At 33.5% G+C, this 13,920-nt stretch overlaps 2 protein-coding genes across 3 annotated transcripts in view; both read left to right on the top strand.

The window, feature by feature from the left end:
- LOC106064262 (neuroglian-like) overlaps window positions 1-11,344 on the top strand; it is a 213,535-nt gene extending 202,191 nt beyond the window's left edge. Inside the window, exons 13-14 of one of the 2 annotated variants that reach the window (XR_008777578.1) lie at window positions 471-9,444; window positions 9,503-11,344. Coding sequence is in view for 1 of the 2 variants with exons in the window: in XM_056026957.1 (XP_055882932.1) it covers window positions 471-616 (146 nt within the window). In the remaining variant the exon portion in view is untranslated. Of the gene's footprint in view, window positions 1-470 lie in introns of both variants that reach the window. The other variant, XM_056026957.1, reaches the window with a different exon arrangement.
- A 1,492-nt stretch (window positions 11,345-12,836) lies between these two features.
- LOC129925929 (uncharacterized) lies at window positions 12,837-13,544 on the top strand. Its single transcript, XM_056027521.1, has one exon. It carries the CDS (start codon window positions 12,837-12,839, stop codon window positions 13,542-13,544), a length of 708 nt encoding a protein of 235 aa, XP_055883496.1.
- The last annotated feature ends 376 nt before the right edge of the window (window positions 13,545-13,920 follow it).

Below are 13,920 nucleotides of genomic sequence, written 5' to 3'. Positions count from 1 at the left end.
CATTAACTGAAGACTTGACACAGTTTGATCCGACATTAACTGAAGACTTGAGACAGTTTGATCCGACATTAACTGAAGACTTGACACAGTTTGATCCGACATTAACTGAAGACTTGACACAGTTTGATCCGACATTAACTGAAGACTTGAGACAGTTTGATCCAACATTAACTGAAGACTTGACACAGTTTGATCCAACATTAACTGAAGACTTGACACAGTTTGATCCAACATTAACTGAAGACTTGACACAGTTTGATCCGACATTAACTGAAGACTTGACACAGTTTGATCCAACATTAACTGAAGACTTGACACAGTTTGATCCGACATTAACTGAAGACTTGAGACATGCTAGTTGTTTCAGTAAAACGAAAGTACAATGGACAAGTGTCTTATACATTTTATACTATCAAGCTAAATTTCTCTTCTAAAGCATGTAACAAAAATGTATTATGTCAATTTATCAGATAGCCAACCAGAGCACAGGAAACAAGCCAGAAACAGGGCTTCTACCACCTCGGCCATGCGACCAGGGTGGACTGTCCAGATGTTCTCTCTCTCCTTGGTTGTGATGGTCAGTCTAGTGCTAAATCCATGCGTCTTCCAGCGGTGACACAATGCGGACAAATTCGTTCCATTTGTCCAGCTTAATGAGCATCTCATCCAACTGGACCTCCTTGACCAGACTGTTGATATTAATGAGCATCTCATCCAACTGGACCTCCTTGACCAGACTGTTGATATTACTATGATCTTCATTGGAACTTTTGTTTGATACGTATTACACTGAAGTTATTTGCTGATTCTTTGAAATCGGTTAACTGCATTTCTAATTTGGATATTTTATTTAGAATATTATATACCTGTTTAAAAATGTTGAATTTAACAATATAATTGGTGTTTATTAAATTCGTTTTTGCTTTTACGTGTCTCCTGTTGGTTATAGAAAAAAAAATATTATTAGGTTTCCTTTTAAAAAAAAAAAAGAGAAAAAAAAACATTCTGAGCTACTAAAGAAAAAGAGAAAAAAAAAGTTTTGTCAACATTAGTTAATAATTGCAGCCAATGAACTGTTGGAGTTTTAAAATGTCTCTTTAAATCATTAGATAAAAGATAATAACAAGAAAAGACTTTTAGGTTTCTAATTTCTCTAAGAAAATCCACCGGTATTTCAAATCTATTTGTACACAAATCCCAATATTAACTATTTTGTATTTTTCCATAATGATATCTAACCATACCATGAATGTCTTCAATCCATTCAAACCCATTATTCATATTATATATATATATATGTTTTAAAATGGTTGATTGTAAATACAGATAGAATTTATATCCATTTCTGCATAAAATGCAATACAATGTATTATTTGACTTCGTATTTTTGTTTATAATGATTGTTGTTATAACGCTAAACAAAAGTTTACTCTATTTAAACTACGTATTCTAGACATGAATATAATCCTTGTAAATATTATATGACGATATCAGTTACAATGTAATTTTTTAAATAAACATTGTCATTATAAATGTTATATACCTTTATTATAAGATTTAAAAGTCTTTTTTATAAGAAATGTTTAGAGAGTGAATATTTAATTCGTGATATTTGGTGGTTAGATAGATAAACAGTTAGACACAGGGCCGGTCTTACGCATAAGCAAACTAGATCATCGCCTAGGGCAGCGGTCGGCAACCTTTTGAGTCGGAAGAGCCAAAAATTATAATTTACAAAATTTTTAAGTTGTTAAAGAGCCACAAAGATTTTTTCTTGCCAACTATAAATAGTTGTCAAACAATGAATTTTTTAAAATGAAAAAAAGAAAGAATTCATTTATAAGTAGTGTTTTTCACAACAAATTAGATAATCGAGCAAACAAATTCAGTGGGAGCATTGGCTTTGTATGGTTTTTAGAAAGTTTGGCTCATAACTTGTTGTTTTTGGTTTCAAACACGACTCTAAATTTTCATTTGTTAGTTGGTTTCTTACCTTACTTTTAATTATATTCATGCAAGAGAACGCTTGCTCGCACAACTAAGTCGACCCAAAGATAGTTAGCACTTCGAATGCTAACTTCACCTCACTGTAGCAATCTGGGAGATTATTCCATGCGCCGAATCAATTCGCGGCATTTCTTTGAAAGCTGTCCACTTTTGTTGCGTTACGTACATACATTTCTGGACCTTCAACTCTTCCAACTTGCTTTTCAACTCTGTGGATTTCGTTACTATTTGTGTTGATATGGTGTACTCGGAATGCTAGAATGGTTTTGTTGGTTTTGAACTGCTTAAATCTGTCAACAAATTCATCTTTGATTTTTTTTATAACTGTGCTGAAGTAATTCGTGTAAAAAGTTGCACAGATTTTATCGCTATACTGCTATAGACATTCAAAATGAAGTAATTGACCGCTCTGAATATCTTCTGCAAAAAAAAATTAATTTTTCTTCAAAACAAACCAATTCCTATATCAAAACATAGGCTGGGTTTTCCTTTCCTTGCAGTTTTAGATTCAGCTCATTTAATTTTCGCTGTTTTTAGTTTTGGCTGTTAAATCAATCATAAAGTGAAATTTTTGCAACTATTTGTCGTTCTCTAATTCGATGTGATCAATGTCTTTATCATTTAGAAATGTATTTATTTCATTCAAGCTCAAAGCAAAACGTTTCATCACCTTACCTTTGGAAAGTCATAGGTCGGAATACTGAGTCTCCATTTCGTTTAAGTGGTAGAGTGCTTTTGACAAGATGCTGTTAACAGTCTTGATTACCAAATTCATGACCTCATCTATTTCGGTCTTCTTGGTGCATTATTCAGTGAAACATAAGAATTTCTTGGTTTATTTTTGCTCCGACGAATCAGTGTTGCCCTTTTATTTTTTTCTGTCATACTTCTGGCTCCATCAGTTGCTAATGAAATAATTTTATCTTATTTTCTTCAAGGTATTTTTGCATAGCATTTGCTGTATCGTCCCCTCTAGTTTTGTCACGATAGCGGTACACGTAGCAATTCTAGGAACGAAATATACCTGACAAAAAGGCAACGTGTGCCGTCATGTCTTCATGGCGTAAGACTAATCTATAGCAAGTGATACGGCAGAAGAAAGTTGAATATCTTCCACTTGCAAATATGTTATATTTGAAGACATTTTAGCTATTCTATTTTGTACTGTTTCAGCAGATATTGGCAAAACATTGTTTGTTAGTTTTTTTCATGATTTTTTGGTTTGTTTTTTAAATTACGAAACAGTTCTTCAGATGAAATTAGGAAGCAATCTTCGACATACATCTGTAAATGGTTCGCCTTTTTGTGTTATTTCTAGTGGTACCACAAAGCTTGCCAGAATAGCATCACTTGTAGATTGTTTCTAACTTTGAGAAGATAATTCGCTTCCTAATCATTTACTTGAAACAACAAACTATACGTCACAGCCAAAGCACGTGGTTAAGACGCCAATCCGTCTTGCGTCGAAAGCAAATTAAAACCTACATAGAAACATTAGACGACGGTCAAGAGCTTCCGACGGACTGACAACAGTGACGACGCGTGTAATCAGGGAGGGATGTGGTGAAAAGCGAGTACAAGTGATAATATTTGCGTAAAGAACTAAAGAGCCGCAGCTTCACACCCAAAGAGCCGCATGTGGCTCGCGAGTCGCAGGTTGCCGACCCTGGGCCTAGGGCCTCCGATTGGTAAAGCCTTGCATTGAACTCTTGTATTACGTTTTTAGAGAAGAAATGGCGACATTTTTCCTCAATGATATTGTTGGAGTACACTAGGTTTTGGATAAATTGCATAATTTTATTTTTTTGATGTATTTTTTTTTTCATATTTCATTAGGGGCCACTAAATTCACTTCGCCTAGGCCTTCAATTATCTAAGACCGGCCTAACAGGTAGTTTGATAGAAATGATAGATTGATAGATAGATAATTTATTACAACCTTTCAGGAAAAAATATGGGATAATGATAAAAATTAATATCCAAACAATTAATTGATGTAGCTTATGCATTCCAAATTTAAGTATTGGAACTAATAGCTAAAAAACAAATAATGATTATGGTAATAGTAATTCGCTAACGTTAAAAATAACAAAGGTTGTTTCTATGTAAGTCCCTATTTGTACAAAGTGACTATTACTGTATATCTTCATATGTTTTCACTACTTAGAGCGTTGTATTGTGATAGTTCTGAATTGAAGCATTACTAGCATGTGTTACAGTTTGAACCGATTTACTTCATTGAACAGCTTCACTCTCACGTTTAGTACAGCTATGTTTACGAGTGGCTTGTTATTTCTGTACTAAATCATACGACAGATTATATGAGCCTCTATTAGGTGTAACTAAAAGCTTAGTGATTGGCACTTGCACGCTTTTGGAAGTAAACTTCGATATTTTCAATTGTTTACAGTATAAGGCACTTTTTTTTTTAAGTCGACAATCAGCTTATGCTAAAAGAATATTCTTGTATGTTTTTCGTTCAGCCGTAAACCTTCTATTTGTTGTACTCTGCTTTTAAAGCTTGTGCCACTTCTCACACGTATGTTTTGCTCGCTTCTATCACGCAGTCTGCTTAAAGGCTCAAGACATCATGTTTATAATGATTTTTTTTGTTTTTCACGCTAAATATAACGTTGTCTAAATCTATGACACACACACACTAGTAGTAGAAACAACAGAGAAATGCTTTTTTTTTTTTTTTTTTTGTTTTTTGTTGTTTTTTTTTTGTTGTTGTCTGGACAGTGCAATGTTTAATTTAATGTGAATTGTGCAATACAGTCTTTATACGCAACTATACCCAATTTTTAAGCTAATGTGAATGTGCTATGCTGTCCTGACAATGTTACGTTCTCTACTGTTGGTTGTTCAATGTTGTCCTGACAATGTTACGTTCTCTACTGTTGGTTGTTCAATGTTGTCCTGAAAATGTTACGTTCTCTACTGTTGGTTGTTCAATGTTGTCCTGACAATGTTACGTTCTCTACTGTTGGTTGTTCAATGTTGTCCTGACAATGTTACGTTCTCTACTGTTGGTTGTTCAATGTTGTCCTGAAAATGTTACGTTCTCTACTGTTGGTTGTTCAATGTTGTCCTGACAATGTTACGTTCTCTACTGTTGGTTGTTCAATGTTGTCCTGACAATGTTACGTTCTCTACTGTTGGTTGTTCAATGTTGTCCTGACAATGTTACGTTCTCTACTGTTGGTTGTTCAATGTTGTCCTGACAATGTTACGTTCTCTACTGTTGGTTGTTCAATGTTGTCCTGACAATGTTGCGTTCTCTACTGTTGGTTGTTCAATGTTGTCCTGACAATGTTACGTTCTCTACTGTTGGTTGTTCAATGTTGTCCTGACAATGTTACGTTCTCTACTGTTGGTTGTTCAATGTTGTCCTGACAATGTTACGTTCTCTACTGTTGGTTGTGCTATGATCTAGTCATCGAACTCTCAATGTCCTCAACATTTTATTGCCCGAACTAGGTTGTGATGGCGTTGCTCTGTTATTTGTTGACACACTTCTACATACTCACAGAACAGAAAAGACTTTGTTACCTTGTTATAGAAGTGAATGTTAGAGATTTCATTAAAAACGTATGTACCTCCATACACTTGCATAAATGCTGTTCAAAATCTGCATTACTAGTTGTAGTGTAATATTCATACAATGATAACAAAATACATATTATATACAGAACTATGGTTGTGGTAGAAGTAGTTATTGTATTTTATACAGTTTATACATTTTATACAGTGTATACATTTATTGTTTTTAGTGTACACTTGAAAGTCATATAGCTTATGTTTGAACATATGTTTTTATCTTGGCATTCATGTAGACAATAAGAGTATTTCATTCCCTTGTATTTGACAATAAGAGTATTTCATTCCCTTGTATTTGACAATAAGAGTATTTCATTCCCTTGTATTTGACATTTTCAGGTTTTGAAAGATCTAGTCTCTTAAGACTACACCGAAAAATAAACAATGATTTTTGCTTTTATTTATATTAAAAGAACAGAAAAGTCTATTATACAACAAACATTCCGTGCTTTATTAAACTAAATCTTATGGAAGACAAATTCGAAAGGCTAGCGTTCTTATGGATGAGATTTAAATTATAAAAGAAACTTCCACAGCCTAGAGTAGTGGTTCCCAAACTGTGTTCAGTGGAACAAAAGGGTTCCGTGAAGCCTGAGTATACGTTCCACGAAGTACTGGAAGAATTAACAATTGGCCATCACTTGAAATATCATCTTTAAAAAATAAGAATAGTTAAATACTCAGAGTGTGCGAAGTTTTCCGCTAAATACTCAGAATGTGCGAAGTGTCCCGCTAAATACTCAGAATGTGTAAATTGTTCCGTTAAGGAAAAAGATTGGAAACACTGGCCTAGAGAAAACAATTCCTGGTAGAAAGTTTGAATGAGTGTTGTATAAAGATGTATCCAGTCAATGTTGTAGCAAAGTTTCAGCACCGCCGTGATTGTTGTGAGCACTATATAAGACTAGGAATTGTTTAGCAACACAAGTTGTTGTTGTTGTTGTTTTTCTGCCTAGTAGTAAACATTATGTCACTGTTAACAAATTATGTACATCAACAGATAGGACAAAGAGTCAAGCTAAACAGAACATTAAATGACCAATCAGGGCATTCGTTTAGTTCAACATGTTTTTTTATCGGCAATATTTCGGATGGTTTCTAGATATGAAGGGACCTGTGGACAACAGTCTCCATGGTTACTATAACAGATTTAACATTTTTCTACACAATTTCATTGTAGTAAATTATTGTAAAACACGTAAAGTCTGTTTGAATGATTCATTCAGAGCTAATCTCTAATCTAGTCTTAGTTTTTAGTACCACAAAAAATAATGACGCAATGTATATTTATGGACAAAAGATAATCTCTAGAGTTTTTATCCCATAAATTATTGAGGAGGCATATTTTATTAAGACAATCTCTAAACCATAAGTCTTAATACCACAGACAGTAATGACGTGACAGTGTTAAGGAAGTGACACAAACATTATCACGTGAGCTAGATGGATACTGAGCGCTAGACAAGACATAAAGACATTGTCACGTGAGCTAGATGGATACTGAGCGATAGACAAGACATAAAGACATTCTTGTTTTTAATAAACATTTGTGTACATGATATTAGACTCCAGCCATACCAAGCGTGTATGTGAGAGCTATAACACTTCATCACAAGATGTCACGAACTCAAACCCGAGTGACCTAAAAACTTTTAGTTATAGAAACGTTAAACATAGTTCGTCTAGTTCGACTATTAATAGCTCACGTCTGACAAAGGCATGATACAGCAATATGAATAGTTTAGGTCAGTTTAGGAATGTTCGCAAAAATGTGTGAACAGTGACATGTAGAGACGCCCCTGCTTTAAGTTCTCCTCTACTAGCTTTAGCTTTGTTGCGCCAATGAACTACCTACATAATTGATGACGTCATTCCAGGTCCTACATTCAGCAAAGGTTGTGAAATGTACTTACACCCCATTTTTTTTATACCTTTCTCACCTTTTTGACTCAGATACTCGAGATTTTGTATTCGAAAGTGTTGTGACCAGCCAATTTATTCTTATATAACTATAAATATTTATAAGCATTTATCTTCACCATCCTCATATTTGATGATATTCCATTGATACCATATTTCATCCCAACTTTTGAGTCGTTTAGCGGGAAGTAGTTCTCCCCCTTATCACATGTGAAAATACAATGCCAACTCCTGAAAGTCTATGTTCCACATTCTCTACTGTGTACCTCATCTCATTGGGATCATGCAACTTACACTTTTGTAACAAAGTCACTTCATCCATTCGTCATCATTGTTACTTTACACCATGAATCATTGCTCTATTGTACACCAATATTTACTCTATAGAATGATTATATTTATTGAACTTTTTTCTTAATTAAGTCTTATTTTTTAAATAATTATTAGACTTTAGCTTTGCCAGTGTTTTTGTTATAGAGTGATATCTCTGATCGATTTAATAGCCGAGACTTATTGGCTTAGATTCTTTGGTAGATTTCTTACTTACAAATAAAGTTTCTGTTGTCTTACTATGAGCCGATTCAAAATCAGATTCTTATTGAAAAAAATGTTCATTCCATTGTGATCTTGAATATTTATTTATAGTTCTAAATATCTCTATATTCTATACAAAGGTTTTTAAAAATAAAAACACTCCTCTAACTAAAACGCGTTAAAGCTTGTTGCAATGGTATTGCAAGGAAGGTTACTCTTGTAAAACTTTGATTGGTTTTATCTGCTTATCTTTCTTTGATCATTTCCCATTTCTCTCTACATAACCACCAGTATCAAAGAGCATATCAACTTGACTTAGTGTTTTCAGTACATGTGTTTCTTAATGCCTCTTTATAAAGCAACGACAACAACCCTGTGTGCTCAGCACGCGCTTGTGTGCTCTGACTTTCAACATCTTTATATTATGAATCCTGACTTCATTAAAGTCACTTTTAATTTTTTAGAAATGTTGAAAATAGGTTTGAATGGTGAAACAAGAGGAAATAGCCTTTGACTATGAGGTATAAACAGATTTGGTCTAATGTCATTTTTTTTTCTTAATCATTTCTTTCATAATACCATAGAAGTATTTCGATCTGGAAGACTTTGTTACCTTTTTTTTTATTAATTACACAATGTGAAATTATTTTTCTTGTTATTATTGTAACATATTTCGGAGAATAAATACTATACAAATTATGTTTACTAAATGTTATACACAGATGAGCATAATAGCATGTGAACTTTAAATGTCATTATAATCTTGTGAAGGTTACATAGGGCGACATCCAAAGTAGGTTGTTGTACTTTGAGTTCCAGTGTATTTGTATTGAGCAATTCAGAACTCTTTAACGTTAGATTTAAGAAGGAGATTAGAGAATGTGTTCTTGACATACATGTCAAACCCTAAGGAAGAAATACATGCATTGAAGTTGTTTTTAGTTAGTTGCTGTGGTTGTGGTTGTGGCTGTGGTTGTGGTTGTGGTTGTGGTTGTGGTTGTGGTTGTCCTTTCTGAAAGCGATTCTTGTTTTGTTTGTTTCATGTTGCTGTGTGAAATTCGTTTCAAAGTTTGGCAAACGATCTGTGTGTGTGTTTAATGGTTTGTTTGTTGGTCGGTAGATTTGCTTTGTATGTTTTTTTTTCCACAAAAAGCTTCAACATAAGGTGTACATAACCTCAAGAATCGTTTCAATGGAGTTTCTCAATGTCATCTAATGACGTAATTGTGTGTGCGTGTTGCCTCTGTGTGTGCTGTGTGTAGAAACTCGACTGTTGTTCATGCACTAAGCACGCTGGAGCGATGGCTAGTAAAGATATTTTCTTTGACGCTATTGAATATCGTCGCTTTTATTTTGTATGACAGGAGTCACGTGTTGTCACATGTTATGACAGGAGTCACGTGTTGTCACATGTTATGACAGGAGTCACGTGTTCTCACAGCGCTATTTTCACCGACATTTTTTTTTCCTTCGCATACATTTTTAGCATTTTTAAAACGAATTGTAAAAGATTTATCGGAAACAAAATGTCTTATTTTATGTGTTAAAGATTTTTATTGTGGCGATTTGAATGGACTACTATGTTTCTTCTACCTTATTCGTGTGTTAGTAATAGTGATACAGATGTAGATGACCATTATTTAGTTGACATTGCGACCATGTGTGCTTCACTGCAGTATTAGTCCCGCGCATGTGTACGTAAGCTCAAGAAATGGTATTGATATTTTTTTGTTTTCCAAATTCTATCGTGAATATTCATTGCGATTTCTATATTTTAAATTTCTTTTATTTTTTTGTTACAATCTATCTGTGACAAGAACAATAACTCGGCTGTGAATGACATTAAAAAGTATTAATTCCCTTTGCATGTACTAATAAATGCACAAAAAAACGAGATATTTGTTTCAAAGATGTTTCTATTTTAACTTTCTCATTAATTTCCTCATGCCTTTAGTCCCCTCCCCCCCCCCCCATCTTGTACTGAAGTGACAACCATCGAGTGTATTGATTGATACATACAATTTCTTTCAAATCAGATATAAACATATACTTGGTCTGGATGCTGCACATCCATATATGTGTTTGACGTATACGTGATACTAAAGTACTGAGATGTGTATGACTTACTAGGAAGATCAGAAGTGGCTGTCCTTCAAGTGACGCCATTTCCTTACCTCATTCTTTAGAACATTCATACTTCTGTTAAAGCTGCGTAGATAAAGTAATAACATATCTCATTCATTCAACTATTCTTTTAAAATAACGTATTTATGAATACGAATGAAACCGTAAAAAGTCAAGTTTAAAAATGTGATTTTTAGGACATTAGAATTTTTTCCTCTACCTAGGAAGGAGATATCACTCTTTATAGCACAGACTTAAACTTATACTTTTTGTTTTCATATTTAATTATCGAACTCAATCATGTTCAATTTGTTTTTTATATCATTTTTGTTTTCGAATTCGTCGAGAATCAAGAAATGTGACAAAATGTAAACTCTGAGCTTTGGTGAGTGCCATGACTCAATGGAACTGTAAGCGAACGTGTTTTGTTTCTGTTGTCCATTTCAAGTGTGTCTATGTGTGTGTCTGTAATATGTAATACGTAGTCATGTTTTATTTTATGTCTCCAATGGTGTGAAGTTAAAAAGTCGCATTATTTTTTTTATTCTCAATTTTATTTGCGATACTATTAACTTTACTTCTTAAGATGTAATTTTATTTTAATAACAATATTTCTTATAGAAAATAATTATGTTTTTAATTAGTTATTTCAATGTGTGAGTTTGTTAGAAATACTTTCTTTCTTTCGGTATTTTAATGATTAGACTTTTAAAACTGTTCTTGATGTTATTTTTGATTGTATCAAAGCATTGTTTTATTGCTGCTCTATTTTCTATAGAAGCTCCTTGTTTAAGTGGATAAAGGGAGATAATTCTGTGACCAGGCTTCAGCTGATTGTTCCGCTTGTATTCCTCTACATTTCAATTCTGTAGATTAGATTTGACTGTTGTTGTTTTGTGAACATGTCTGTCAATTCAACACATTCTTGGTTTACTCTACATTGGAGAATGAAGAATGGTCTCCATGATTATTTTCTATGTTTTAAAACATTGGGCTGGGTTCTTTTTGTTTTTCAATGTTTGCAGTTTTTATTTTCATTTTTATGATTTTGTATTTTGATCAAATTTGTCATTGTTTGAAATGAAATGTATTATAGTTATTAGAACAAATCGTGCAATATTAAAAGAGAGAAATATAAAAGATGTTTGAGTGTTTTTTTTTTTTTTATCTAATTAATTACGTTTTTTAATTTTCGTCACCCGTTAACTATTAAAAGTTTATTTAAAAAAAAAAGTATTATCCATTTTATATAACATTCCATAGGAAATCAAATCCAAGAAAAAGAATAAGATGAGTGTACGTGATGGTCCTAAGTGTGAGGCTAATCCTTCAATAGAGCTTTCTGTTGTATCCTGTGTATAGAATAGGAAAGAATTTTAATAAACGATTGTAATTTGTATTCTCTTTTCAGCACTACACATTGAAATATCTAATCTATTTCGCTCTGTAGCTTGGAGTGGTTCTCAGTACTACAAATTCAAATATCTAATCTATTTCGCTCTGTAGCTTGGAGTGGTTCACAGTACTACAAATTCAAATATCTAATCTATTTCGCTCTGTAGCTTGAAGTGGTTCTCAAAACTGATATGTTATCTTTCAATATTGCGTTATTTAGCATGGTCTATTTAGTTTTTTTCAGAAACTCTCTGAAATTATTATTTTAATTTCTCCCTTTCTTTTAGGCTGCATTTTATTGCCACACTATTTCTTTATACTGCTTTCTATTCTTTTTATCTTTATAAAAGAAAGAAACTAGTTCTTACAAATGAAAAAGTGTAAACAGGAAACGATCTGTAAGTATAAGAAATATATTACTGTAAGCATTCATGTTTTAAAAGTATGGAAACAGAATTTTGTATTTTGTAAACAAACAAAAACAATTATGATAATGTTTCAAGGGGCATAGTTTTTTGTTTTTATGAATTTAATTCTCCGATAAGACTTCTTAGATTTACACACCTACATTATGTTCAGATGCTCCTGAAGAGGAAAGAGCTCTTATAGTTTTGTGTGGACTGTCTGTGATTCGTTCTTCCGTCCGTCTGTCTGTTTTATTTGTCTCGTTTAGATCTCAAAAACTACAAATGCTAATGAAAATCCAATAATTTGTTTGTTCTTGTAGGGTGGACATTGATTCGTCTGATTCGTATCTGCCCCACAAGCCAATGTACGTACGATAATAGATTTCACTGCTGCTTGTATTGTTTCAAAGCTTGCTGAATAAGAAATTCAAGTCTATATTTTCCACTTTCTACATATTCTTGTTGCTCTGGACTCAAAACTGTATGGAATGATTAGAATCTTGATTAGGTTTGTTAATATCGAGTTCTCTCTCTTTGGTGTCAAATCAATATCTGAAGGTAGAAAGGGAAATAATCTGAATGTAATCAGAAACCCAAGGGATGTAACTCGCGTTGACCAAGCTACCACAACTGATGATTAAATTAAGCAAGTGTTTTTACCATCAAAACCAGGAGATGGTGTTAGGTTTTCTTCGAGGCTAAGGCGAGTGAAAGAAAGGTGAAGAACGGAAAAGGAAGAGCGAGAGAGTGGTGGAAAAGAGAACATAAGAAGATGTTAGTTAGAACAAGGGAAAAGAGAAGTAAAAGTGGTAAAGAACAAGAAGAGAAAGAGATAACGAGGATATTTAAATGTTGCCCAGAGATTCTAAGAAAGTGTTGCCCAGAGATTCAAAGAAAGTGTTGAACAGAGATTCAAAGAAAGTGTTGAACAGAGATTCAAAGAAAGTGTTGCCCAGAGATTCTAAGAAAGTGTTGCCCAGAGATTCAAAGAAAGTGTTGAACAGAGATTCAAAGAAAGTGTTGCCCAGAGATTCAAAGAAAGTGTTGCCCAGAGATTCAAAGAAAGTGTTGCCCAGAGATTCAAAGAAAGTGTTGCCCAGAGATTCAAAGAAAGTGTTGAACAGAGATTCAAAGAAAGTGTTGAACAGAGATTCAAAGAAAGTGTTGCCCAGAGATTCAAAGAAAGTGTTGCCCAGAGATTCAAATAAAGTGTTGAACAGAGATTCAAAGAAAGTGTTGAACAGAGATTCAAAGAAAGTGTTGAACAGAGATTCAAAGAAAGTGTTGCCCAGAGATTCAAAGAAAGTGTTGCCCAGAGATTCAAAGAAAGTGTTGCCCAGAGATTCAAAGAAAGTGTTGAACATAGATTCAAAGAAAGTGTTGCCCAGAGATTCAAAGAAAGTGTTGCCCAGAGATTCAAAGAAAGTGTTGCCCAGAGATTCAAAGAAAGTGTTGCCCAGAGATTCAAAGAAAGTGTTGAACAGAGATTCAAAGAAAGTGTTGAACAGAGATTCAAAGAAAGTGTTGAACAGAGATTCAAAGAAAGTGTTGAACTGAGACAGAGCAAGAGGCGCAGGCTAAGAAGATGGAAATGGAGCGTTTAAGAAACAAGCAAATATAGACAATTCTTTTGTAAGAACAAAGCTTATCGAAGGGGAAGAAGTAAAAATCTCTGCATATCGTTCAATATTGTAGGAATAATCCCCCTTTTCCATATAAATCGAAATTAGTTAATAATTGACCACTGATAAACTAATTGGTTAGTTTTTTTTATTGATATATCTATAGCCATCGACTATGAATTATTTTGCTAAATTTTAATTTGATCCAAAACGTACTAAGTGGAAACAAACAGCCACAGATCTCAAGGACTAGAATTTATTCCCCCTTTTCGATACCTAACACAAAATTTAATTATTTGTTTACAAGCATT

Source organism: Biomphalaria glabrata, chromosome 4 (genome assembly GCF_947242115.1).
Source record: "Biomphalaria glabrata chromosome 4, xgBioGlab47.1, whole genome shotgun sequence".
Lineage (NCBI taxonomy): Eukaryota > Metazoa > Mollusca > Gastropoda > Planorbidae > Biomphalaria > Biomphalaria glabrata.
The sequence above is the reverse complement of the archived record's forward strand: the minus strand, read 5'-3'. Positions and strand labels throughout refer to the sequence as shown.